This window comes from Drosophila gunungcola, unplaced genomic scaffold (assembly GCF_025200985.1).
Source record: "Drosophila gunungcola strain Sukarami unplaced genomic scaffold, Dgunungcola_SK_2 000018F, whole genome shotgun sequence".
NCBI classification, from domain to species: domain Eukaryota; kingdom Metazoa; phylum Arthropoda; class Insecta; order Diptera; family Drosophilidae; genus Drosophila; species Drosophila gunungcola.
In genome coordinates, this window is record NW_026453200.1 from 1,038,063 (window position 1) to 1,064,933 (window position 26,871).

At 35.7% G+C, this 26,871-nt stretch overlaps 2 protein-coding genes and 1 long non-coding RNA gene across 6 annotated transcripts; 1 reads left to right on the plus strand and 2 right to left on the minus strand.

The window, feature by feature from the left end:
- Positions 1-372: 372 nt before the first annotated feature.
- LOC128263748 (adapter molecule Crk) lies at positions 373-11,762 on the minus strand. 3 transcript variants are annotated; one of them, XM_052998896.1, is made up of 6 exons: positions 11,369-11,762; positions 11,180-11,297; positions 2,622-2,777; positions 2,427-2,555; positions 838-960; positions 373-762 (listed from the first exon to the last, which is right to left on the minus strand). In XM_052998896.1, exons 1-6 carry the CDS (start codon positions 11,398-11,400, stop codon positions 538-540), a joined length of 783 nt encoding a protein of 260 aa, XP_052854856.1. In that variant the 5' UTR covers positions 11,401-11,762; the 3' UTR covers positions 373-537. The 3 variants fall into 3 exon arrangements, with proteins under 3 accessions (XP_052854856.1, XP_052854855.1, XP_052854857.1); XM_052998895.1 differs by having other exon boundaries at positions 2,622-2,826; positions 11,175-11,297; positions 11,369-11,756; XM_052998897.1 differs by lacking the exon at positions 11,369-11,762 and having other exon boundaries at positions 11,175-11,297.
- LOC128263752 (uncharacterized) lies at positions 8,160-10,841 on the minus strand. The gene is made up of 2 exons (XR_008268509.1): positions 8,892-10,841; positions 8,160-8,827 (listed from the first exon to the last, which is right to left on the minus strand). It is a non-coding gene; the product is annotated as an uncharacterized LOC128263752 (long non-coding RNA).
- Positions 11,763-13,661: 1,899 nt separating the features above from the next.
- On the plus strand, positions 13,662-26,602 carry LOC128263739 (uncharacterized). Of its 2 annotated transcripts, none has more exons than XM_052998865.1 (5): positions 13,662-14,028; positions 19,314-19,478; positions 19,535-20,138; positions 21,278-21,495; positions 21,557-26,602. In XM_052998865.1, the coding sequence occupies exons 2-5, from the start codon at positions 19,418-19,420 to the stop codon at positions 25,198-25,200; spliced, it is 4,527 nt and encodes a 1,508-aa protein (XP_052854825.1). In that variant the 5' UTR covers positions 13,662-14,028; positions 19,314-19,417; the 3' UTR covers positions 25,201-26,602. The 2 variants fall into 2 exon arrangements, with proteins under 2 accessions (XP_052854825.1, XP_052854826.1); XM_052998866.1 differs by having other exon boundaries at positions 13,662-13,832.
- The last annotated feature ends 269 nt before the right edge of the window (positions 26,603-26,871 follow it).

A 26,871-nucleotide genomic window follows, 5' to 3' on the forward strand; every position in this document is an offset into this window, starting at 1 on the left:
TGTTTGGGAATTGTTTAGTTTTTCACCAAAAAAAATTGGTAAAAAAAAATCGCGAACTTTACTGCGATCACGTCGGGGACACCATGAAAATTTGAATACTATTTTGTATTAATAATGGAACGCGAACTTGTGACTGCAGTAGGATTCGGCGGATTTAATTACGAAAACAGCTTTTATAAAAATTAGCGAAAATTGCGACGAAGAAAGAGAGTGATTGCGAAGGAGTTCAAAAGATCACAAAATTTTATTCCTTATAATTTCTCTTAGAACCTATAAGCGGGGCGAATTCGCATAAGCGAATGAAAGCTTTATTGGCTACCGCTCTCGCTATATTCGTCCAAAACCTGGAAGTTAGATATAACGAATTCTAAGTTATTGCATTTAAAACGTGTTCTTCATACCCGTTTATTTCCAATATTTATTTACTTTTCTGATTATGTTAACAATTGGTTTGCACAACTTAGGCTTATTACATTTAATTTAAAAGTTAAAATGATTCAGAAAAAGATTCAATTCCCCATTCACTTTTACTGCCATTTACCGTATCTCCGCGGAGTTATTGCCTAAATCACAATCATCGACAAATTCAACGTGCGTGAATGGGAAGTGACCATTTCTCCCATTTAGTTCCCCCTCCCATTGTCCATTAATATTTGTTTTAGTGACTTTAATAATATCACCAATTTCCAATTTCAATGCAGTCTTATCATAGGCGTTTGGAACCCTTGACTGTTTTACTCGGGCATATGCAGGCAGTTTGCGCTATTGATATATTTTACAAGAAAAATAAAAATAATTAAAAATAAATATTTTAACTGTTTATAATTTAACACTTACATTTAAATCTGTCCTTTTAAGTGCGCTTCCAAGTAGATTGCTAGATCCCGACAGAGAGTCTGATGAAACTAGGCGTTCATTATCTAAGCCATATAAAGCATCTTCATCCATACAATCATCATGCTACAAATTAATTTTAAGAAATGGTTAAATATCCGGAAATGTTCGTGTATGGCTTAAAACAAAACCAGTAGTTTGTAAATATTCCTTAAAGGTTTACTACCAGTTATGTCTAAATAACTATCCATTTTTTTAAGCATTGGTTAAAGAACAAAATGTTCTTGCATTTTAAATATTCGTTTTTTTTAGTTATTCGACATATAGTAATGGTTACATATTTTAAAGTTACGATTTAAATTTCAACAAAATCGGACGACTATATCATATAGCTCCCATAGAAATAATAAAAATATATAAAATAACTATCTAAAAATGCATACACATACAAAAACACGATTGCAAAAGTTTAATGTCTAAATCGATCGGAATAAAATAGACGGAAATACATACTTGTTTACAAGAACTCGCAATCTGTTTCTGATCAAGAATATAAATACATTATGAGAAGTAAACGATTCCTAAACTACGCTTTAAACTTCAAAGGATTTACATAAGATGAAGCAACTTGTGCTGCTTGTATCGTTTGTTTTGCATAAATCTCCAGTTGACGTACGTTACAGGAAGCCTAGGGGTCACCCCTTATGGTCATCCAAAAAAGTTTCAAGATAAGGAACTGGGAGCTTTTCTGGACCAGAATTAATGTCGAACGTAAAATTATTCCAAAATCAATGGGATTGCCCTAATCAACCATTTGCGAACATTAAAACCCAGCAATATTCATAGAAAAACTTGAAAATTGGGTGAAATATGTACTGAAGCCAATAGACTTTGAAAGACATTTTTGCATGAATTTAATTCATTAATTCATACGACAGCTCTTTTGTAGAACGTGCAACTAGCCAAATAAACTGTAAAATGAGGCGAAGGTAATGCATAAGTAACTACTTCACAACAAAAAAAAACTATTTTTATACCCGTTAAGCGTAGCGTAATAGGTATATTGTATTCGATGAAAAGTATGTAGTAACAGGTCGAAGTATTTTCGACCATATAAAGTATACATGTTTGATCAGGTTCATTAGCCGAGTCTATCTAGCCATGACCATCTGTATGAACATCGACATCTCGGAAACTATAAAAGCTAAAGATTTGGGACCCGATTCAAGAAAATATTTTAGAAGTTACAGGGTTATGAAGTCCTCTGCCGCCATATACTCGGTGCAAGCCATAACAAAAATTAAAACAATGATTTTCGTTGCAGTAAATGTAAAGTAAACGATCGGTTTACCGAGGCGGAGAAATTTTGGTGGTCGAACCCTAAATCCCGCGGCTACACTCAGGGTTTTATTCTCATCCACTGAAACCCGAAGTACTTCCCCATTTCGGCAAGTGAGAATTGTATACGAATTGTATATAAGCATTGTCTATACTTTATAATTGGATGTGCGAATATGTCACGTTCTGCGCCTTAAATTAAAACTTAAACTTAACTGAAATTAAAATATCTTTAAAAATATTCTTCTACGCACCGGTTGAATATAAGGAACCGGTATTTGCCCAATTTTTCCTGATGAATTACGGGCAGTCCACCATTGATCTTCATCTTTTCGAAGAACTGTGAGAACTTCACCTCTTTGAAATGGCAAGTCATCTTGATCCTTTAAAAAAGTGAAAAAGTTAGTTAAAAGTTACTTACAAAAATATAAATATTGGTATATACTCACGGTGCCAACAAAATCGAACTTTCCTATTACTTTTTCCATCTTTTTAAATGCAGGCCGTCTTAGAGGAGTTGTATCCAAGTAATGATGTGTGTAAAAAGTCAATAGTTTTGGTAGGTTATCGAACGTTTGATCCCCGATGCGGTAAACGATGTGATCCTGTTGTTGAACTTTGTTAATGATGTAGTTGCTAACTTTTGTATCTTCTCTGAATAAAAACAAAATAGGGTTTATGTGTAAATATTTTACAATTTTTTTGTATACGCAAAACTCACTATAATTAAGATGTGAACCAAAACCGATGTTCTACTTAGTCAATTTAAGCTGATTTAAATAAAAAATTCTTCCCTAAAATTAACAACACAGGAACACAAAATCAAACCCTTTTTAAAATTTGCATAATAATTGCGTTCCATATAGCCAAGAATAAGAAAATGCGATGTTTGGCGACATTTTTTACTGGAATTAACTCATTTTTTTTGCTGAAAAAAACTTAAGTAAACATATTCTTTTTTTTTTATTTTTGTATATTAAACTGTTATTTTTTCCCCATTTCAAAAAAGTCATGGTAACCTCTACCAATTCTTCTAAACTTATACATGTTATGACTAATAATTTAAATTTATATTTCATTTTGTTGAGCTATACATTTTTAATGATCACTCTCTGAACTGGATTGCGAAGGCCGAACAGTCGGAGAAGCCGCAAATTGCGCCGACGCCGGCAGAACTTTCATGCCGGCTAACTATTTTGGAAGCCTATCTTAAGCAAATTATGGGTGTCCAAACCGACATCGAGGACATTGAAGCAGGAGACCGTCAAGGCGTTTCTGGTCACACCTGAAAATTAGGGTAAGGTTTTACTACGCCTCCAAATCAGATACGATAATCCTACAATCGTATTTTTAGACAAAATTACGTCACTGTTTAGCTTGCCAACTGTGTCCACTGAAAATAGTGCACAGCTGCGCAGCCTAGTCGACAAGGCGTCGGATCTATTTAACTCCCTGCGTTCTCTAGGAACCGAAGCGCAGATAGCGCACCACAGGCTATGCTAATTGCCATTGTTATGGAGAAGGTGGACAAAAGGAGCCAGCAAATTTGGAAAGAATCCCTAAAATTTGCAATACTTCCGTCTTGGACGCTTGCTCAACTTTAATTAAAAGGTACTGCCAATCTGCTTCATCAAGAATCACAGGATCTTCAGATGCTCTCGACTCCAGAACATGGTTTCGTCCCAGCGACTCAAGGTCGTTCGGGCGAAATCACAGTGCACCAACTGCCTTGGAAGGACTCATCAGGCATCCAATTGCCCATTCTTCAAACAGATGCAGAATCTGCTCACGGCTGCATCACATCATGCTTCACTCAGACGCGCCTGATCAGGACTCAAGAAACAATCGGCGCCCAAATCCTACTCACACGCAACCTCAGCACCAATCCGCTGAGGTCGTGAATAACAACCACGACCAAGTCACTTTCTCTACTGCAGGACGCAGTAGGCAACTACGTTAAAGGACGCGCCTTATTGGATTCCTGCTCACAAGTCAACTTTATATCTGAAGACTACTAGCAACAACTTTGTTAACCTCGGTGCAAGGCACAAGTGGACATTCGAAGTATTTTAGGTTCCCTCAGACGTATCAAGCATCGCACGTCTACCACTGTCAAGTCACGGTTTGGTGGATCGGAGACACCCCTTGAATGCTGCATTACTTCAAAAATTACATATCAACCTGATGCGGAAATTAGTGTTTCATCATGGAACCTGTCAGAAAATGCGCCACTCGCTTATAAAAGGTTTTATTAGTCACGCCACATTGACTTGCTACCCGGCACGGAAGCATTCTTTGAGGCCCTGTTTTTTGGGCAAATCAAGTAACGCCCACAATTGTTAACTCTTCAAAAGACTATCTTCGGCTGGGTGTTTTCAGGACGCACAGGAAACCAAGGAAAACGCAACAGTTTCCACAGCTTCTTATCATTAAAGGTCTAAATCAACCTCAACAAGGAACGCTTATGGCGCATTGTCCCCACCATTGCCTCTCAAAGATGACCCTAAGCTGCTGGGAAATTCTCTTGAAACGGCACGTTCAAGGTTCGTATTGTTGGAACGCCGTTAAAATCGAATTCATGGAAGAACATGAGCGTCTGGGTCACATGGAAATGGTCACCTGTCCACTCCTCAACGAACATTATATATCCCTTCACAGCGTGCTCAAGTTAAAGAGCACGTCAACTGAGTAACGGGTAGTCTTAGACGCCTCATGCTCTACCAGCTCCCATAAGTCTCTGAACCCACAATTCAACCTGATTAATATACGCTTCTCATAAGGTTCAGAACTTATCACCGCCGACATAGTCAAAATGTATCGCCAAGTACTGATTGATCCGGCGCATCGCAAGTTGTGGAGAGACATCGCCAACAAGGAGCTGCGCACTTACCAGCTCAACACCGTCACTTACAGCACAGCTTCAGCGCCGAATCTCGCAACTCGCAGCCTGTCGTACCTTGCCGACCAACACGCAGAGACATATAAAACCGGTGCAAGATTATTAAATCGTCTTTCTACGTGGATGACTTCCTCGGTGGACCAGACACGGTGGATCTCTTAAGCAAGATTCAGGCTGAAGTCATCGTCATCCTTAAAACGAGCACGATGGAACATGACTGTCAAGGATCTGAGTCTCGACTACTGCGCCTTCACAATGGCCTGAAATGGTATCAATGAGAGGACACCTTCAAATTCTGTTTCAATCCAAAGGTCACACCGGAAAGAATCACAAAGCGGGCTATTCTTTCAGTGGCCTCATCTCTATTCGATCCGCTGGGACTTCTCTCACCAATCATCATGTTAGCGAAAATCCTGCTACAAGAAATTTGGCTCCTGAAATTGTCAGAGTCGGTTCCAATGCCCGTTCAACAAGCGTGATTAGCAATTGTTCACTTATTACAACAACATTAATCGACGCTCTCCACTTTCATCGGAAACTATATTTTTGATATCCAAGACACGTCACAACCCAGCGGACCGAATGTCACGAGTATGCAAATTGTCGGAACTCATTTTTGGCTACACCGCCACAATTACGGCCTTTTAATCTCTCGTGCGAATTGGACATGAAGATCGTAAACACGGAAAAGCGGAGATCAGCATTCCTTGCATCAAAATTGGCTTCAAAGAATCTTGTTTTGGAAGCCCTTTACAAAAAGGAATCACACCAGTCGGAACTCAGGCTGGTGGCATGGATGCTTCGATTTAGCGACGCCTCTCGAAAGCTAAAAGAATTTACCGTGGCTTTGCCTTCCCCGTTGGAACTGCGAAGAGCTATGCTTTGCATTGGAAAGCCATGGTAGCCATCTAAAGTTTTTATCTTCCTTTCTACAGGTCATAGATGGATACAAGCTGCTTCTGGTCGGAGGTCGTCTGGAACTTGCAACAGGTCCAGACTCCCAGAAGCAGCCCACCTTAATGCCCGCAAAGGATCTTACCGTCGTCAACTACGTCAGACATCTACACCTTCGTCACTATCACGCCGGTGCGATGGTACTTGAAGGACTAATGCGCTTACAATACTGGGGCGTGTACGCCCGAGAAGTCGCTCGCCGTGTTGTACGCAACTGCGTTCACTGTGTACGTTACAGACCCAAGTTAATGCAGCAGGTTATGGGTAACCTCCTAGTCGAACGTCTCACCCTCTCAGGACCATTCGCTCGTTGCGGCATAGACTTCTGCGGATGTATCTACGGGTTCGAGGAAATGTGCCAATAAAAAGTTACATCGCAATTTTTGTGTGCTTTGCCACAAAGGCAGCACATACCGTGATAGTTCTTGGGTGCTCTAAAGGGAATGACCGATAGGCAAAGCCTGCCCTCCGACATATTTTGCGACAACGCAACAAATTTCGTTGGTGCAAACAATGAGATGGAGGACTTAAAGGCGTTTCTCTTTAACGGTTCATTCGTTAAAGAACCATATTACATCATACTGTACGAACGAATTACTAACCTTTCATTTCATTCCTCCCAGGGCCCCACACATTGGAGACCTGTGGGAGGCTGCTGTTAAAAGCGTAAAGAATCTTCTCTTTCGCACGCTGAAGGATGCCCGGCTGACCTCTCAACAGTTGCTGCAGAAACCGAGGCCATCCTCAACTCACGCCTTCTGTCTAAACCTTTATCGGACCCCAGCGACCTTTCCGCCTTAACGCCTGGATAACTAATATGGAGGCGATGGTCAACAGAGTATATCAACGAGCTACAGGCTCGAACGAATTGGACTGCACGCTCCCCAAACATTGCGAGTAATGACATGGTCATAATCAACAAGGATCACGTCCCTTAACATCGCTGGCTATTGGGTCGCATCGAAGCGATTGGATTGTTGGGCCAAATTAGAACTAGTATTGAGTTAGAATCCACATGTAATACTTGAACTAGAATATCATCACTGTTTACTTGAACCACACGTTGGTGGTAAAGCTCTTGTACCCATACACTTGTATTTTCACGACTCTGGCCATGAAGGCTGTTGAATACTTTTGGTAACGCCACTCCAAAATGTTGACAAAGTTTTCCATTAACCATTCTTTGGCTTTTCTGCTGGTATGGAATAAGCCTCGAATTTAAAAGTGTAAATTTTCTTAGATGTTCTTAGTGTTCTTTGATATCTGCGAACTGCTTGATCTGTCGCATTTTTTTACAGCTCCTTATTAAGCGCAGCATCAGACTTGAAAGGATCCTTCTTGCTTCACAGATCAACATATTGACTAAAAGATGGTTTATGGCGTTGTTAATTTGGCGTTGTAGTTTGAACAACCTAACAACCGACCAACTGTGACACCAGTGCTATTTTATTTCTCCGGTGCTTGAAATAACTTTTTGTAAACAAAATACTAAAAATAACATACGGAAAGGAATTTTATTTTTTTTTTAAAGGGAATTACTAACCATTAAAAATTAACAGCTGGGCGCCAAGAAAAAACATAGCGACAGGATGAGGGAACCATCATTGCTGAAATTTTATTCACGTGTTCATGATGCTCTCTTACTCCTACGATTAACCTATATTAACTCATGCACCAAAATGTGGTTTGTGCAATGTCAAAAGATACATTTTAACGCTTATGTTTAAAATCGTTTCTATAAATGCTGAAAAAGGAAATGGTAGCCCTTTAAATATTTGGTTTAAAACTTTGATGTTTTGTTGCAACACACAAATTCTGAACCAATTTTTGAAAATTGCTTCAGAAAGTACTAGAAACTCTGCATTATTATTTTTACTAAATTGGTTCGGGTTTTATATTTTATGCTATTATCCATTTTGTTGCTTAAACTAGTATTTTGATTTTTTCATAAAAATACGTTAAACTATAAACTTTATTCTTTATCTCGTCTGGCAGGTTTTAAAACACTGGAGGTCCAGCAGTAAAAGCGTGTATATGTATATAGTTTTCTTTTTATTTAACTTCCTTTCCTTTAAGCCATGAGAAGAACTAACACTTCGTTCAAAAAGTCTCCCAACTAACATATTGAAACACATTTTTCGGCAAAATTCCTTTTTATTCATCAACATAGTCCTCTTATAGGACGATACAATCAATCCAACACTTTTTCAATCTTTCTATACCACTTTTATGTCACGATTTGTTGAGGCCTTCAAAATATGATTCACTTTCGGCGATTACTGCCTTATTCGAGGCAAATTCTTACCATGGATAAAATTTTTGAGTTCTGCAAAAGGCCAGTAGACGCCGGGGGCCAGATCTGGAGAATACGGTGGGTGCTGCATCAATTCGTAATCCAATTCATGCATTTTTGCCATCGTTTTCATCGACTTGTGACACTGAGCATTGTCTAAGTAATGAACAATCTGCCTGCTAATATATTCAGAATATCAGCAATCTCCCTCACTTTAACTTTACGGTTGTCCATAATGATTTTCAGTGATTTTTCCAAGTTTGCTGGTCTAACTGCCTCATTTGGCCGTCCAGCGCGCTCAGCATCATCGGTGTCTGAACGACCTCATTTAAGCTCAGCATACCAATAACAAATGGTTTATTATGTTGGTGCAGAGTCCAAATAATAATTTGCAAGCCTTCCTGGCATTGAACAACATATTTTGTTCATTAAAAAGCAATGATAAATCATGAAATTGCTTACAGCACTGTGTAACCTACTGATTGGATTGTCATATTTTGAAAGTATGCCTAAAAAGGTTTAATCATATATTTATTTATCAAATATGGATTTGGTACAAGTAGCGCAACCTACGTATGTGTTAGTGGGAGACTTTTTGAACGATATAGTCCGTCAGTCCTTCCGTTTCTACGCAAAGCTATCTGCATGAAACTTTCCCTAAAGTTGTCTTCCTATTGCAGGTATCAGTGGGGACGAGTCGGATCGGACGACTATCGCATATTGCCCCATAGAAACAATCGGGAACAAAATGGAAAGAAAATTATAGCTTTAATTTTTATTTTTTTGTATATTTTTTTAAAAATATAGCTACGGTTTAATTTTTCAGAATTTCGGTTTAAATTTGATTAAAACCTGACGACTATGTCATATAGCTTCTATGGAAACAACCGGAATATTAAAAAATAAATGAAAAACATATTTTAACCTTTTTAATTGTGAATTTTTTGTTTTAGTTCTTTTAATCACAAAATTACGCTTTTAATTTTATTGAAATCGGAAAACGATATTATATAGCTGACATAGAAACGATCGACTAATTAAATGAAAATCATTATAGCTTCAATGTTTTAGCATATACGCATATAAATCGAAAATAGATGTTTTTAAGACTTATTCCTTTTTGCAATAGGGTATTAAAACTTCGGATTGCCGAAGTTTGCTTCCTTTCTTGTTTCAGATGTTTCCAATCATTAGCATTTTTTGCACACGGTGTACAACCTTCAGCAAATAAATCAGGTTCATTGAAATATTCACAAAACACCTTTGTGAATTCCGCACTAAACAAATTGTGTCGCTCCTTTTCGTATTTTTTCAACTATAGACCACATTTATTTTAGACATTTGCTGTAACCTTTCGTTGTACTCTTTAACTTTTAATTGTTAAAAATTTTTGCGATATTGAGGCACAAGATAAAATTTTTCCGCATTTTTTTTCACCCATTTGATATCTACAAGATTGCTGAAAGAACAAAAAAAATGATTTCTCTCGGTTTACGAGATATATCAGTATCAAAATATCAAATAAGGTTTCCAAATTAAATGATTAAACAACAAAATGGATAAAAGCATAAAATATAAACCCGAACCAATTTGGAAAAAAAATTAATGCAGAATTTCTAGTTTTTGCAATTAATTCAGCAGAAACTTTCAAAATCTGGTTCAGAATCGATGACCTTAAAAATGTTGTACAGTGTTTTCAAAACGAAGTATACCGTTACGAACTTATTTTCTGCGGTCTGCTTTCTAATAACAATACTTATTTATTTATTTCCCAAACATTATTCATGTTAATTACTGGCTACTATACTACATAAAACACTTTATAAAATATTCAGATAGGTGGTTACGAATTGCCCTTTTATTACGGCTAAAGCTAAACCGCATGCTAGCAGGTAATTTTTTATATAAGCGCATTCTTCGGCAGAGAAGCTTATTGGCAGCATAGTTCCACCGAAGGCTTCTTAAAAAAATGGTTTAAAAGAACGGCCTACATGGCATGGAAGTAATGGGCAGTCTATGCTACCAGCAAATAAGTCATTCAAAAAAAGTAGTGAATGTATTTTTCTTTGGTCCTCAAGGCTAGTTAAGTGAACCAGGAGACATCTATTTGAGTATGATGGCAGTGGGTGAACGAAGTTAAGGGATATGGGTGTGATTGTATTTTTTTTTGTAGACGTACTATTGACATGAGGAGCTGCCGTAGGACTCCATAAATTATAGCTAATAGCTTGCGATTAGGCTTTAGCCGCAATCCATAGAATGCTTTCTGAATAAATTTGAACAGTTTTCAGAATATTTAAATTGTTTGGCAAACAACAAAATGAAATAATTCAAGTATAGAGAAAATTAACATTAAAGGTTTCTGGCCTGGTAACCCTTTATGTGAAACCCTTTATTATAACAAAATTTAAATAAAAGGATAAATGCTTAAGATATACTTATTAGCGTAATTATTCACCGATAAAGTCTAAGGTTCGATTTTTTTGAACTTTCAAAGAGGTTTAAAGGTGAAGCAACCAACTGCTTAAGCAACTAACCCTACTAGAAAAAATTCGATTGAAAAAAAAAGTTTATCTCTTATTAAATAATTATTATAAATATTTTAAATCAAAAATGGATAAATTTAAACGAGATCAAAAACAAGCTGGTTTTAAATTGGGAGAAATACTTTTTGTACAAAAATTTAACTGGCATATGTATTGTATAAGTAAACCATTGCGAAACGGTCTTAATTCCAATGTATTTTGTTTTCGAAATAGTTAGCTTAAACCCAAAATCAACAACGATGTGGGTAAGTTTGGTTAGTTTTTGTTTAGACAATCCTAATAAACCTACATAGTAAGTTCGTTCATTTACCTTACACAAAGTACATAATCCCCTGCAATCGAGTTACTGTCACGGACTAAAAATACTCCTCTTTCACGCTCGTTCATTAACACCTCGGTAGCATCTTGTCGAGACATGGGACCAAAGTACCAGCTATAAAAAAATACACACGATTGTAATTATTTCGGAAACAACGCGTATAAAATATACAACAAATATGTTACCTGTTCCTATCCGACACATCAAATGTATCCATTTTTGTGTAAAATTTGACTCAGCTTTTCAACATGAATAATACAATTTAAAATGCCGCATAAAGACGATTATATTTCAGAACACTTTATTAAGTGCATACTTCAATATTTAAAAAAAAAAGCATTACAAAATATTTTGCATTTAAACTGTTTAAATGTTTGATTTATATATGTATGTGTATCTACGCTCTGATCTACTAGAGGTGTCAAAAACGTCAAATAATTTACGATGTATCCATTCTTGACCGTTATACTCTATATGCACATGGACATTTGTTTTTGAAGAACATAGTAGGTTTTTGTGTGGGCTGAATCACAAGAGTATGGTTTTTTCCTTTGTTTTACCCTGGTAAATGCATTTCTGGGATTATGACACTACTTGGTAAATTTTTGAATGATAGCGTATTTCCACAGAGATTCATCCATTTTCCATCATCCGTTGAAGGGATGGTCCATAAAGCTTTGCTGCTCCAAAAACTTCCCAGTTATGCCCTCTTTCCACACAATCCATCCGTTGGAAACGGTTGGAATTTTCAACAAATATGAAACTCCGATTTGCACAGAGCGCATCCACCTTCACCCTTCCGATTTCAGCTGATCTGATCAGATGTGGCTCGTCAAAACGTAAACAAAGTCAACAAGTTAACCATCTTTGTTTATGTTTTGATGAGCTACAGCTGGAATCGGATAGTAGAAGGTGGATGTGATCTGTGGAAACCGAAGTTTCACTTTTTTCAAAAGTCCCGGCGGTATTTCAGGGATGTACTGCGTGGAAAAAGGGTTGCACCGCAGAAACATTGGCTAACTATCGCATAATTTAGTCCGACAAAGTCCGTCAAATTTTAACGGGGGACTAACTGGGAAGTTTTTGGAACGGCAAAACCCAACGGATCTCTGTGGAAATACCCTATAACAGTCAGAGCGTACCCAACATTTTTTGAAGTAAGTCTTTTAAATCTATCGAACTTTTTTAAAACTTAATTTCCCATCATCATCATTTTTGTTATTGGGCTATTGACACTACATTGATGGCCTCATTTGTTTTAACTACACGATTTTACGTAAGTGCGACCAAGGCCTATTGTCAGAATGAATCCGACAATAAATGTGGCGAACAATGTATTGTCATACCCGTATTAGCGCCTCCGCCTCACACCAATCTAACTCGGAATTCCACTGATCTGAACAGCTGTGGCACATCAAAACATAACTATAAATGGTTGACCTGTTGAACTGTTATCGGAAGGTAGTGGATGTGATCTGTTGAAATCGGAGTTTCACACTTTTCAAACGTTCCAACGGTTTTTCAGGGATGGACTGCGTGGAATGAGTTTGCACCAAAAAACATCGGCTAATAGCTCAGTCCCACAGTGCCCATACAAGCAAAACGGTTGAAATTTTTGATCAACGGTGGACTGGTGTTCCCACGGAGCCACCATCCACGTTCCACCAACCACCGTTTATCAACAATCACAGTGGCGTATGCAGAATTTTTTGAAGGGCCTTTTACTCGATCAAACTCTTTTAAAATTACTTTTTCCGGCTCTTATTTTATATAAATGCTAAGTATCAGTTGATAAATGTTTATCTTAACTTTTAAATAATGGCTTATAACTACAATTTTTCGAATAGCTGCCTCGCTCCCTCGAAAATCTACCAAGCCCCCTTTGTCTTTCGACTACGTTTCTGGTTCACAGAAACAAAGATGGCTTTAGAGTTGCAGCGAAAAAACACCGGCTAAATATCGGCTAAAAACGTGCGATTAGGATCGTAAATTCCACCGTCAAGGAACAACCGGCAAATTTTTGGCAAGGGCCATTATTGAAAGAGATGGTGGTGGGGCTCTGTGAGACTAGGCCTATAGGACCGTCTTTAAAAGAGATGGTGGATGGTGCTCTGGTGGACTAGGCCATTAGGTGAACAGCAGTGGATAAATCATTTGCTGAAGAAATACTTTCCACCTACTAATGTCAAAATTGTATTACGTTTTGAGGGAAAATTCGGATTCGGTTATTTTCTTATGTTTTTTAGGTATTTTACTTTTTGTAGGCAGATGAGCTGCTTTTGCAACGGTGGGTGCCTGTGTAAATGGGTCTCTAAAACTTTTTCGCGACTTCTCTTTTAATTGGATGTGTGCAGACGGTATTACAGACGAGTCAGTAATGGATGTGCCTCTGTGGGTATACGCCCTTAAGTAAATGTGTTGCGCATGATAAAAATTTATATATCGGTGTCACCGATAATTAATCGATGTTAAATCCACCATTTTGTAGATGTGTTGCATATAGTGAAAAGTCGAGACGTCATAATAAACCAAATTGTATTAGTAATTGACAATAAAATTGTGTGTTGAAAGTGAAAATGGAATACTATGAAAGATTATAATGTTCGTTAGTTCAAACAAACTGCTATTGATATCAATAGTGTACCCCAGGTATACATAACTTTGTTGCTTATGTGTACACATCTGAATGCATATATGTACATATATAAGTATTCCATTCAATCTGAAGTGAAAAAGCCAATAACTAGTTTTGTGCATGTGTGCATGCACATTAATTTGTGCATAATGGATATATCTAAATCATCTTAAAAATCGATAGTTTTAAAAGAAGGCATGGAGAAAATCGGTAATTTCCTTTCTATTACACCATGTTTTCATTTAATAGAGATTTATACGAAAATAAACGATGTGCATTAAATTAGAAAATGTTTACAATTTCTTTTTGTAAACATATTTTATTTTGTTAGTATGCGTTTTGAAATCTTGAAAAAAAACTTGAAATTGGAAAAAAATCCGCCCTATTTGCTTAAACCAAATGTGGGTTACTTTCATGTAAACAATTAACAACTTGTCTTTTGACTTAGATGTGCTTTACCTACATTGCTTTTAGAATAGAGAAGTCTTATGTTAAGGCTAATAATTATTTTTCTCAATTACTTTTAAAATAATTCCATTTGGACCGCTTCATACAGGTATTTTGCCTACACAGACATTTTTTATTTCAGGGTGACGAATGGGGAAAAAGTGTATTTAGTCGAATGCTTATTCATTTTTCTTCACAAAATTTGATATCAAAAATTTTTATGTTGAAGGTGCGATCGTCTCGACTTTTTTAACTTGTAAAGAGGTGTTTTTGTTTGATATCAGAAGTTCTTGTTTGAAATATGGTCAAAGTTCCCCAATATTGTGAACAAGGTTTTCAAAAAAAAAAAACTTTAACCTATACTTCAGTACAAATTTTGTTTTAACGAAACTTTAAAGCTTGACAAAGAAGAAAGGATGCAAAGGATGCAGCAAGTCCAACCTTATATACCCTTACAACTGTTCCAAAAATTAAAATTTTTTATAACAACAATATTTTGATTTTTATGCTATTTTAGCTATTTGATATCGAGGTCTGATTTAAATAAAATTAAAACCTTAAATTTGAAACAATAAACCATTACTTTGTATCGAAGTATATTCAAGTCAGTTGAAAAACAGCCAAATTATAATTTTTTCATACATATGTGTTCCCATTGTTCAAATGGGAGTTGTATTATATAGTTCTCCGATCCGGCTCGTTTTAACTTCTACTAATAGTTTTAAAACTGATGGGCTAGTTTGCGCAGAAACGAGTGGACAAACAATCGGACATGGCTAGATCGACTCTCCTAATAATACTATAAAAATTAACGAGAAAGTTGTAGAACATACAAATTTTAATAACTTCGTTGCTTTTAAGATATTTGCTTACATCTTGCTCATTTTTTTGGCAAGTATCTGATATCAAATAAGTTTGCTTTAATTAAGATTAGTTTTGAACTTAAATATTAAACAAAAATTAATATTTTACAATTATTAAATGAAAATGTTTCTTCCTTGAACCTGAAACCATTTTGTATTTCATTTTCCTCACCGAATTGGTGGTGGACACTTTTAGGAGGAAATTCTTGCCTTAGCAGCGTTAACTTCTCCAAACTTTTTTGAAAGTTATTAAGCAACAAAAACGACAACGTTTCTCAGTTTCAAAAAGTTATTAAGCAACAAAAACGACAACGTTTCTCAGTTTGGAGAGGAATCTCAAGGACTAGAAACGTAAAAAAAATAAACAAAAATCGACTCAAATTTTTAAAAATTTGAAAGAAAAAAAATAATATTTTTAAAATATTTAATTTAGAGCAATTACGTTAAGGCAGCGTGATTATCATTTGACAATACCTTTTTAATGTCATACAACTCTGTAGCTCAACTTGTTCAGAAGTTATAGACGTTAAAGTAAATAGTTATAGCAAAGTTTAGCTGTTTTTAACGATTTCCCGATAAATAGCTAGTTTTTCAAACTTATTTTGTAACGACCTGCCCATCACAAAAAAAATTATTCCAGAATTCTAAAACAAGTCCTAAAAAATTTAAATTTAATAAATTTAAACTCTGTCAAAAAATGTAATATTTTACCAAGCTCAGGAACTTCTGGAAAAATTCTTTTACCGCTTTTTCTCCTCAACCAATAAATTTTCCCAAAGTCTTGGTATGCAATTCTTATTCATTTAGCAAAACCTTTCGATTGGTGTATTACTCGTCACGATCGGACCATCACACCATAGTTCTGCGGCTATCACTACATTTACTGTCGTCCATAGTGATTACAAAGAACACGAAAGCGTTCATGCAGACCAGAATTTTTATGTATATCTTAGTAATAAACAAAACCCGGCTGAAAATTTTTATAATACTAACAAAGTTTAACATCATAAGCATACATTTGTACTCAAGAATGTGTTATGTCAGAAGGAAGTTCATTGATGAATAAAGTAATAGCAAAGGGACTACCCTGAGGCACTCTAGATGTTACGTGAATCATATTGGAAACAACCCTCTGGGTTCTTCCATTCAAATTACTTGAAATCAAAGTTAAAAGATTATTCGGAAAACCAAGCTGATCTTATTTGAAAAAAATATTACAAAAAATCAAAGGCCTTACTACAATCTGTATATATCAGTCTGCATTTATTATTAAACCCTTGAACTACAGTATATGTAATTCTAAGTAGGTGCTGGTTACCTTGGATAAACAAAAGCATGTTGATAAGGTGAAATTAAGACAATTAAGACATATTAAGAATATTTCCAGATAGTTAAAAAAACGGGAGCCCTTTTGCTCCTGGAAAATAAGTTGGTGTTGTGATCTACAAATTCCTTATAAGAGAGCATTTTGTTGTTGTCGAGGAAAAATAGGGTAAACAAAATTAAGACTTATGAGCATTATAGGTAGTTTGGAATGACTTGGCAGATGAAAATTATTGGAAGTTCTTCGGAAACATCTGGCCTTCTGCAAGAGAGTGCTTTAGGACCATTGCTTAAATTACTTGAGTTCAAGGTGTCGCCGAAATTTACTTCAAATAAATATTAATTATTGTTTCTATGTTAGCTACAGTAAATGCGTATAAAATCTTATAACCACACACAGTATGGATGGTCAGTTTAGTTACAGCCCTTAAGAATTTCAACAAGAATACCTAGATCTGGTGTAATTTTCAACTCAAAATTTAATATTTAAGCGGACTTCGACTTCATCATGCCTAGAGCATTCGTAATACTGCTCTTAAAAGTTGGCTTTTTTGCTCCTTTTTGCGTCCTTTTTTGTTAGGTTAGGTAGGACCAATTAATCTCAAAACGAGCCGCTTTTTAGAGCGTTGTGTGAGTGTAACAAACTTCCCAACTTACATGTGATTAAAATTTTTCTGATGCCTTAACTCAATAAAATCGTGATGAAAGCAAACCGGAGTGTTTACGCATGACATAAACAACGTTTAAAAATTGTAATTATTTAAATATTCGGTTTAAATACGTAGAATTGACTGTTACGAAAATTGAACTCCGTAAAAATCAGATGGTTTCCCCGTTCTTTTGTACTTTTTGAAAGTTTTTTTTTTATGTAAACCACAAAAGGGATTTTTATAGGAAGACTGTCAGAAACGCATTCATTAAAAAACGTGGTAGAAGCGCTCTAAAATAATTTAGTGGCACTTTTCATAACCATGCAATTATATAAAGTTGACCATTTATATTCGGAAATAGAGTAACTTTTCGTTTTAGTTTGGGAGAGTAAAAGAAAAAAGGTATCTTGGCAGGGCTTGGAAACTTTCAATTTTGTAATGATATATCTAAATCAAGAAAGTCATTATCAGATAAAGGTGTGCAAAAAAGGAAGTCCGTAGGAGAGGGCAAAAGATATATCTGGAACACCGAAATAAACGAAAACAATTAAATGATCCGTCATTTAATAGCAGACAAATGGTGTTCATAAATTACTATATCAGATCCAGCAGTGACAGAAGAACAAGTTACAACAAGAAAAAAGCAAACTTTGGAAAGCCAAAGTTTATATACCGTAATGCAAAAATAAAAAAAAATTCCTCAAAACATCTAAAATTTGATTTATATGCCTATATTTTTAAAAATATTGAATCTATGAAGATATTTAGCTAAATTACTCCCATGACAGCTATATGATATCGTTTTCCAACATTAATAAAATTAAAAGCGTAATTCCGAATTATTAATAATAGTAATATTCCGATTGCTCCCGTAAGAGCTATATGATATAGTCGTCCCGTTTTAAACAAATTTAAATCGTAATTTTGAATAATATTTCAATACTAGAATTTAAAGATCTAAAAAAAAATTCAAAAATAGCAAAGTTATATTACTATATAACTTATAGCCTGATTCCATTGGCGCATTAAAACGCATTTAGCCTAATGCGCATTTATTCACACAGGGAATCCCATAAGGCTAAATGCCGCATTTAGAATAAATGCGATTATTAAATGCGATTAAAAACCATTCTCCCCGAAAGTTTTTAGAAAAAATACCGGAAAATACCGATGTTTAACGATATTTTGTTCGTGCTACAACAGCTGTTTTCCATATGCCAGGTTGGCGCAATTTTTGATGTCTTTCGAATATAAAATCTATTTTGTATAAAAATGACTGAAACATAGAGTGCACGCTGCAAATTCTGTTCGCAGTACCACAATGCATTGCTGCTGGATCTCTGGCATAAAATAACTCCCACATATACGGGGATCCTTGCCCTTTTTAGAAAATGTGGTGGTCTCCATAGCAAACCCGTCATAACAACGCAATCAGCTTCTCATCCTTGTCGTCCAAGTTGGCAAATGCCTCGGTCGCATTATGGATGTCCTGCTGAGCATTACAGAGCTTAGTAAACTTACTCGTGTTCATTAATTTTATTTATTTTTATTTGGATTTGCCAAAATTCAAAAGTAAACAAACCCAGATCAGCTGTTCATGCCACTCACATGTCGGAGTAGCATTAGCTAAATGCTAATGCGCCAATGGAATCAGGCACATTTAAAAAGTCCACCAGTGCGGCAATGGAATCAGGCTATTAAGTACAATTTTGCTGATTGATGTATCGGCCCCGGTGGTATTTTATCGAATGTTATTTTTTTGTCTGTCAAGTATTTTACTATCGGGTATCGGGTTCTGTCAATTTTCTTTATTCATTGCTCATTAGAATCGTCGTACGTTTGTCTTGCTCGCACTTACGTAAAATCATATAGTTAAATAAAAAATAAATAAGCAATGAATGAGGTCAACAATGCAATGCTTATGTCCATAAGCAAATCACACAAAACAGCTTACAAATTATATTACAAGATAACCATTAACGGCTGACAAAACTGTTCTTCATTTCAACTCAAAAGAAACCGAGATTTTTTGTTTACAGTTTTGAATGCTTTTGAATGCACATGTAAACAAATCATGATCATTTTTATTTATATGTATTTTGGCTTGATATTTTATATGTTGGCAACGCTGGTTATATTCTTTATCACCATTTTACTAAACTAAAAATAGGTGTAAAAACTGTTTTTTTAATATTTTTGTTTCTTTGCTCAGGTTCTTACAAGGTAAAATGTTTTCATTGCATGAAACATCAACCATCCGTTATTATGAAAATATAAGGTAAATAAACACTAATATATGGTCAGAGTCAAATTATCATGCCTAAGCCGAATCGTAACTTTCGAACTAAGGTTAAAAAGCGTGATTCTTTGGAAATAGGTAAGTTTTATCAATTATTTTTGACTTTTAACAGATTTTGAATTTTTTTATTGTAGGAAACCAACATGAACATACAAATAAAATTGAAAAAAAAGTAAGAAGGGTTCCGACTCAACCTACAACCGTCACAACACACGCTTCATCAGTATTAAAACACGATTTAATCGCACCAGTTGCTTTACGGATAAGTGCTTATAAAGCTTTCACTGGTGGTGTTGAATCTAAAACCGACGCCAGACGGTTAAAGCCTAAATTTTTTGGTCGGACCCCTAACTCTATCTTGCTTCGAAAAATGCTTTTACCTCGACGAAATCATACCTTCTTTTTATGTCTGCATTTGATTGCTGTGCACCAAATTTGTTTGTCACAGTCAATATTGTTAGAGGAATTAAGTTTAAGGAACAACAGAACCATTTCGCAGGAAAAGTCAAGTGGAAATGGTAGCTTCAGCAACAGCACTGGAAGTAACATGATTTCTGGTACTTCCCCTATAGTGCAAAAGGATTATTTGGAAAAGTTAAACAACTTTGAACGTAGTGTCGCAGCTGTTTTAATAAAAGTAGCATATGGCACAACCTCTACAACCAAGCGAAGCATACCAGATACTAGTTATTCCTTAGGTCTAACTACTGTTGCCACACCATTCCTCACAACGCAGAGGTAAGAAAGAACAAGAAAAAACTTTTCCAAAAATAGTCAGCACAGTTAATCACATTTGGTAAAAAAAATGTTTGAGTAGCGAAACATTTAAATATTACGTAAAAAATACACCCTCTTTTTGTTTATATGATACTTATTTGACAAAAATGCCGATCTCAACAAATTTAGATACTTATTAATTCCCCAAAATAATTCTATGGTTTTTTCTTTTTTAAGTGTTTTTTGACACTAAGATTTTTTATTATATCCTATAGTTTCTTTTTTTTCAAGCTTTAGGAACCTATTTAAATATATATACTTTACATATTAAATATTATTTTAAATTATATTACATAAATTATTTCCATAAAACACAATTCCAAAAACATTCCGTATTAACCGACTATGTTCTCTAGTTGCCATTATAAAATTTGGTTGTTAAAAAAAAAATCATTTTCACGGAAACCAGTTTTAAATATTTTTTAATGGGCTTTAAATTATTGGTTAGAAGCCGCCTTCCAAGTAATCTTAGGGTCCGTGGCATCCCCAGCGGAATTTTTTCGATTTATACTCGATATTTATCCTCTCGCCTAGTTTTCACACCAGCGACATAATCACTGTTGAGATTGTCCTTGCAATTAAAAATGGAACTAGGTGTTTTTATAATTTCAGTCAAATGTTTGCAACGCAGTGAAGGATAAAGCTCAAGCCTTATAAAGCAGAGGTGCTCAAAACTGCCTTATGAGAGTGCATTTACCAACACAATTAAGAGATTCGAGGAAAAACAAAAAAAAAAAAAAGGCAATCCAAAAAAAACCTAATTAAATTGTTGTTGCCTTGCTTCGTTCTTATCAGTAAAGAAATATTGTTAGTGTATAGCGAACTGTGCCCAGCCAGATTACAAATTGTGCTCATCGTGTTTCGACTTATCAAAATTAAAAAAAAAATTTGAACTTCGCTCTTAAATTTTTTTTTTATATTCCGTGAGATAAGGTTTTATTTTCATTTAAATCAAACAGTCAACAAAAATAAATAAACAAAATTATAACTTCGCTATATATAAATTAAGGATTACTGTTTTTATATTACTATTTATTTAAAATGTAATTTTCTTAGATTGAATTAGTTGTACGACTATATATGACTGCTTTTTTTCTCAGGTATGTCTCAGTACATCAACAACATGGTGTCAATGGTCGCCAGAAAAATTATGAACTTGACTTAGAGAGAGACCATGCCTTGCCAACTTCGGCGCCCAACGCTGACATACTAAAGAGTAATAACAATCCGACCTACCCAAATCCAAATCGGCACCATTCACATGACAGGGATCGTCACAGGAACACCGTTCAGTACAATTCAACTCCGATACCATCAAGTAAGTATACAAAGAAGATGTTTTGCATAATTTGTTTCTTTAAAATATTGCATATTTGCAGTTCCCAACCTTTTAAAAAAATCAAACGGAGGGCAATCACCAACAATACCAATGTATCCCGGCGATATTCCATCGTATTCACCACCGTCGAGAGCCTTCTTCACACCGCCTCTCCCGCCGGAGTATCACAATTCATTTGCAGACAAGCCCACATTGCGTGGTACCAATAATGAGGGTCTAGTTGGCATTAATAGGCGTCCTATACCACCCCCAAGTTTAATGCCAAGTCAGGACCGGATCCCCATTCGACCACCAGATCTGGGAGGCAATAGTAACGATGCCATTGTAAATCCGTTAGCGGACTTAAGTTACGCTAATACTGGTTTAGATGCAAAGCACCCTCTTGACTCAACTGTCTCCCATGGAACGGTGTCTGATGTGTCTGCCACGGATCGCAAAAAAGCTCTCAATACACCGGCACGTACTAGCAGTGACGACTATTTAAACGAAAAGACAGCCAGTGCAAAGGGACAGGGGCCACATCCACAGGATGCCACTGATCCCATTAAAAGACAGGAAGTTTTACCTAATATAAGACGAATTCTGGGATCGAATGGAAAGAACGGTGACATACCAGCTGTGCTATTAAAGCAGGTTACTCAGCGACCCATAATAAGCATGCGACATCCGCCCTCTTCTCCAATTGTACTAATTGAAAAGTCTTTAACAAACGAGGAGAGCAGTGATGTGGAAGGATCCTCTGTGGCTAGTCCTAACATTAATCAGAGCAAATACCAGCCAGGTCTGTTGGACTATTATGACAATGCTAATCAGACTACAGGAACAACGCCGTCAGCAGCTGCTGCCATTGGCGACGTCTCGGCCACATCATTTTCCCATGCCACCACAAACGCGGGTCAATCAGGTCACATCGGAAAGTCTACTGATACTGTTAAGGGGTTGGGTCCGAGCATAGGCGATCGGGATGCTATTGCTGCCTCAGCAGCAGCTGCATCGGCAAACACTACTTGGACCTGGGCCTGGAATATTCACATATATCTTTCAGTTGTACTCTTTACTATTTTATCGGTATATTCGCTTTACAAACTGCTTACCTATAACAAGCTTACACATTTGTTTGCACAGTCGTACTTTGTGTGCATCCATCTTATACTGATTGTAATCTGTATAATGAGAATATTTTTCCTTTGCTTCGATGCATACAATGTTCATGGCACATTTAATATATTCACTTCAGAACTTTTGCTAAATTTACCCTCAACATTCTTAACTGTGGCATTTTCTGTACTTATATTGTTTCTTTTTCTTAAATCATTGAACCACAAGAACAATCGATACTCCGCTCTGATAAGACCACTGACCGTGGTTGTAGGCTGCGGAGTTCACGTTGTTCTTTGCATTACACTGCATTATGTTGAATCGTATACATTAAAAAACCATCATTTGTATTTTCAACAACAGCAGCAGCAGCAATATTTTCGTCGGCAGCAACTTCTTAGCCAGCAAGGTCATGTTACTGCGACAATGTCTTCATCAACTATTTTGCCACCGCCTCCGCGAGTCCTGAATCTTATCTGTCAGATAATTTATATATTTATATGTCTCAGCTTGGGGCTCCTTTATCTCTACTTGTATCGCATTTTAAAGCGCATTCTTCGCAGCAAATCTCAAAACTATATTCATGGCTATCAGAATTTATCCTACGCCATACACATTACGATTGCCACAGCTCTCCTGTTTGTACTATTGGCTGCCCTCCAGATATTTGGTGCCGTATGTATTTCGTCATCGCGTCAAACTAATATAGTTGATGTCGACTGGCTACAATGGGGATACCAGTTTTCTTTGCGTCTCATAGAAATAGCCATAATAACTTTAATATCCTGGGTAACTGGGCTTAAGACCAGTGTCGGACACGATTCATTAAATGCTGTTAATGGGGACGTTCGAATGGTCGGTTCTGGTGTGGGAGCTATGGGTGCGTACGGCCAAGACGGCGGTTCAACAATTAATGCCATCAGAGAGAAACATGTTAGTAATGGCACGAGCAGCCACAACTCAAATGTAACCAACTTCTTTCTGCCATGCACTTCGAGCTCTAGTCAAGAGCAGTTCGAAACCGACTACCCAGCTATTTGCAACGCAAATACAAATCTGCATACGTACACTATGCGGACTGGAAAACTTATTTACGACGACAGCTATGCCCTGAATTCTATAGGTCCCACAGTGTCTGCATCTTCAAATAGTCGCCCCTGTGAATATCAACTTCAGGAACCTATGTACCAGAGGCCATATGATACGGGTTCGGATGGAAGTGCCCTCAATGGTCAGAACGTGACAGATTATGGATCTCAAGCTACACAAAACTACAAGCAACACCATCAATCCCATCAAATGCGCTTTCAAGAGCAGCCCACCTATATGAGCGCGGATTATATGACAGAAACTCCACCAGATCATTACGAAAATCCCAATTTTAATTTGCGCACCAACAGCAGTGCAACAACTGAAAAAATGCAAAAAGAAATTTATGACAAAAATGGCGTTGGTTCTACATCAGGTTCTGGATCTTCTCAGCATCAAGTAGTACTGTTACAAAACGACAGTTGTTATTCTGAACCACTTGAGCAGGAAAACAAACGGTATGAATTTAACATTTTTGAGCGTCCTGTTTTTAAGGATAAAGCAGTTCATAATGTTCAGACCAAAAGTGAGTGTTTTCATGATCGTCATAAGATGACAAATGGGCGCGAAAAAAAGTTTAATGGTAATGGTACACTCGAACGTAATTTCTTCGAAAATAAGAATCCCGAGCGACGGAGTTCAAACTCAACCAATTCCTGCTCTTCCTCAAATGGTGGTGGAGGGCGATATGGAAGTTATAACTCATATGAATGCGGATTTTTCAACGGCGTTCGCAAGAGTGGTACTTTGAATAGTATTGCCAGTGGTGGTGTAACATTGGGAGGAGCTGTGGCAGGTTGTACTCTAGATGCACCCATTCCTTCTGCTGGAACTCAACGAAAAGTCGCCAGCGGAGCGCAGACAATAGGAACATCGGATAGAGACAGAGCCCACTATTACCAGAGATCAAGTGGTCGTGCTTCAAATGTTAGATCATTGCAGGGTGGGACTGATAAGTTTAAAAATGTACCCATAAGGCAGCATCAACTACAGCAGCTACCTTACAATCATAATTCCGAGGAAGAAGAAGATGAAGAAGACGACATAATATCAGGAAATAATGTAGAGTGTACAAACTTGATCAACAACGATGATGGTTCTGTCATTATTGCTGAAGACAGCTCTCCAAATTCTCTTTCCATTCATGGAAAATCGTCGTCAGTACTAGTAGAAGCAGGAGCAGCTAAAATTTTTTCGAATGATTCGCTCTTACATTCAAATATACACACACAACTGCATATTCAAAATAATGCAAAGCTTCGTTCTGAGTTGTGCACAGCTTCATCAGCTTCGGTGGCATCTGCATCATCAAACTCATGCACAACATCCAGTGCTTCTGATAGTATGCTAGTGACAGACCAAGGCTTTTTAAGATTTCGGTCCATAGAGGATCAAAACAGTTCACAAAATGGATCTAATCTAGATGCTGAAAGGTCAGTTGTATCTTCCCTTCGGCTTAAAAGTTGCAGTGCGACTGTAAACGGCATCGATTGCTAAAAAACAATTTCTAGAGTCCCGGATACTTAGCTTTGCATGTCATAACAATAACTATCTTGTTTCAGTAATTTACTCTCAATCAATCGCTGTTTTGATTGTCCATTTATGCCAATAAAAGTAGTTAAATCACCTCTTTCTACTATCTTCAAACTTGTGATATACATATATATATATAACAAAAACTAGCGAAAAACAGAATTAAATATACAAATTTTCTGTATACAAATTTATCATTCGGTAAATATTAACTTACGCTCACATCAATAATAAATAAGTAATTTAATATTTAATTTCTAAAACAAAATTTTAATCCTTGAAGTTTATGCTTTTTTATTACAAATATATATCTTTATTCACAAATCCATATGTCTTATATAACTCATAGATCAATTAAAGCATTCATAAATGTATATTTCGTCCGACCCAATCCATTATTTACTTAGTAAATATGTATATAAATACTTACAAACACCGATTAAAGATTTCATGACATAGCACCCTCGAAAAAACATATTTTTAAATCTAATGATTATCATTTGTAACTTTCTAAAAACTTAAAACTTGAAGTTTTTATCGGAAAAAATGTGTTATACATCAAATTATTTTACTAAGTATATATACATTTCAGTTAATAAATTTTTGATGTCTTTTAAATTAGAACAAAATATTAGCAATTTTGAACAAAATTTCTATCAATCAAGAATAGAATACGTAAATGATTTAAAATTATAATTTATAAATTTCTTTTAATAATTGCAATAATCGTATGTGGAAATCATTTTGAGTTAACGCAAACACACTAAAAGTCAAATACCCCACACCGTATATAAAGTTTTATAAAAGAGCCAACATACATAACTGCAAATTATGTTATTTTTACAAAATCATTTATAGACCTGGAAAAAGTGAATTTGGAAAATCATTGAATTAAATAAAGAGGAAATATAATCTTAGAAATAGTTTCACAACTATGCTTTTAATATAAGTAAAACAGCCTGTTAAAAATAAACGTTAATTACATAGTACTGATTAGTTAAGGATTTTGCATTATTTATTGTTAAAATGATCAAAATTAAATATATTCGTAAAATACTTCTACATTAAGAATACAATTTATAAGGTTATAGTTTTAATTTTTCTATGCAGCACCGTCAAATCAGAAAGACATTTTAGGAAGCCATAAATGAATTACTATTATTATAGATAACCTGTATATATATTTTTATATCTGTAAGGAATAATAAATTCCTATAATAATGAAATGACAACATTTACCAACAATATTTCACAATTACAATTATCCTTTAATTTATACACATAGACAAAGAAAAATGTATGCGTATTCTTGAATGTAATTATCTTTAATAAGCTAGCCAGGCAAAAATAAATATAAAACACAAAATTTAGATTATCTTATATTGCAACTGATTATAGGTCGCTCTGGGATAACTAGCCTAGTTTTAAGGCTTACACTTTTCTAAAGGTGTAATTGGAAACAACTATTTTAATTTTTATTAAACTTTACTATTTTTTTTTTTACAGATTTTGGTACACTTTTCTTTCTCTCGACTTATTTGAATACTATGTAATTTTTTCGCCTGAAAACTTTTCATACAACAAGATTGATCTGATTAGAAGGTCACTTGTCCAACTTGACGTTTCAGATGGAGC

What these genes read in the sequence shown, in the direction of transcription:
- LOC128263748 (XM_052998895.1), bottom strand. Translation starts at nt 11,400, where the DNA reads ATGGATACATTTGATGTGTCGGATAGGAACAG. An exon ending in GATGTGTCGGATAGGAACAG is followed by an intron (nt 11,298 to 11,368) that starts GTAACATATTTG and finishes ATTTTTTTATAG; the next exon opens with CTGGTACTTTGGTCCCATGT. An exon ending in AGTTCGATTTTGTTGGCACC is followed by an intron (nt 2,556 to 2,621) that starts GTGAGTATATAC and finishes ACTTTTTTAAAG; the next exon opens with GATCAAGATGACTTGCCATT.
- LOC128263739 (XM_052998865.1), top strand. Translation starts at nt 19,418, where the DNA reads ATGCCTAAGCCGAATCGTAACTTTCGAACTAAGGTTAAAAAGCGTGAT. An exon ending in GCGTGATTCTTTGGAAATAG is followed by an intron (nt 19,479 to 19,534) that starts GTAAGTTTTATC and finishes TTTTTATTGTAG; the next exon opens with GAAACCAACATGAACATACA. An exon ending in TTCAACTCCGATACCATCAA is followed by an intron (nt 21,496 to 21,556) that starts GTAAGTATACAA and finishes GCATATTTGCAG; the next exon opens with TTCCCAACCTTTTAAAAAAA.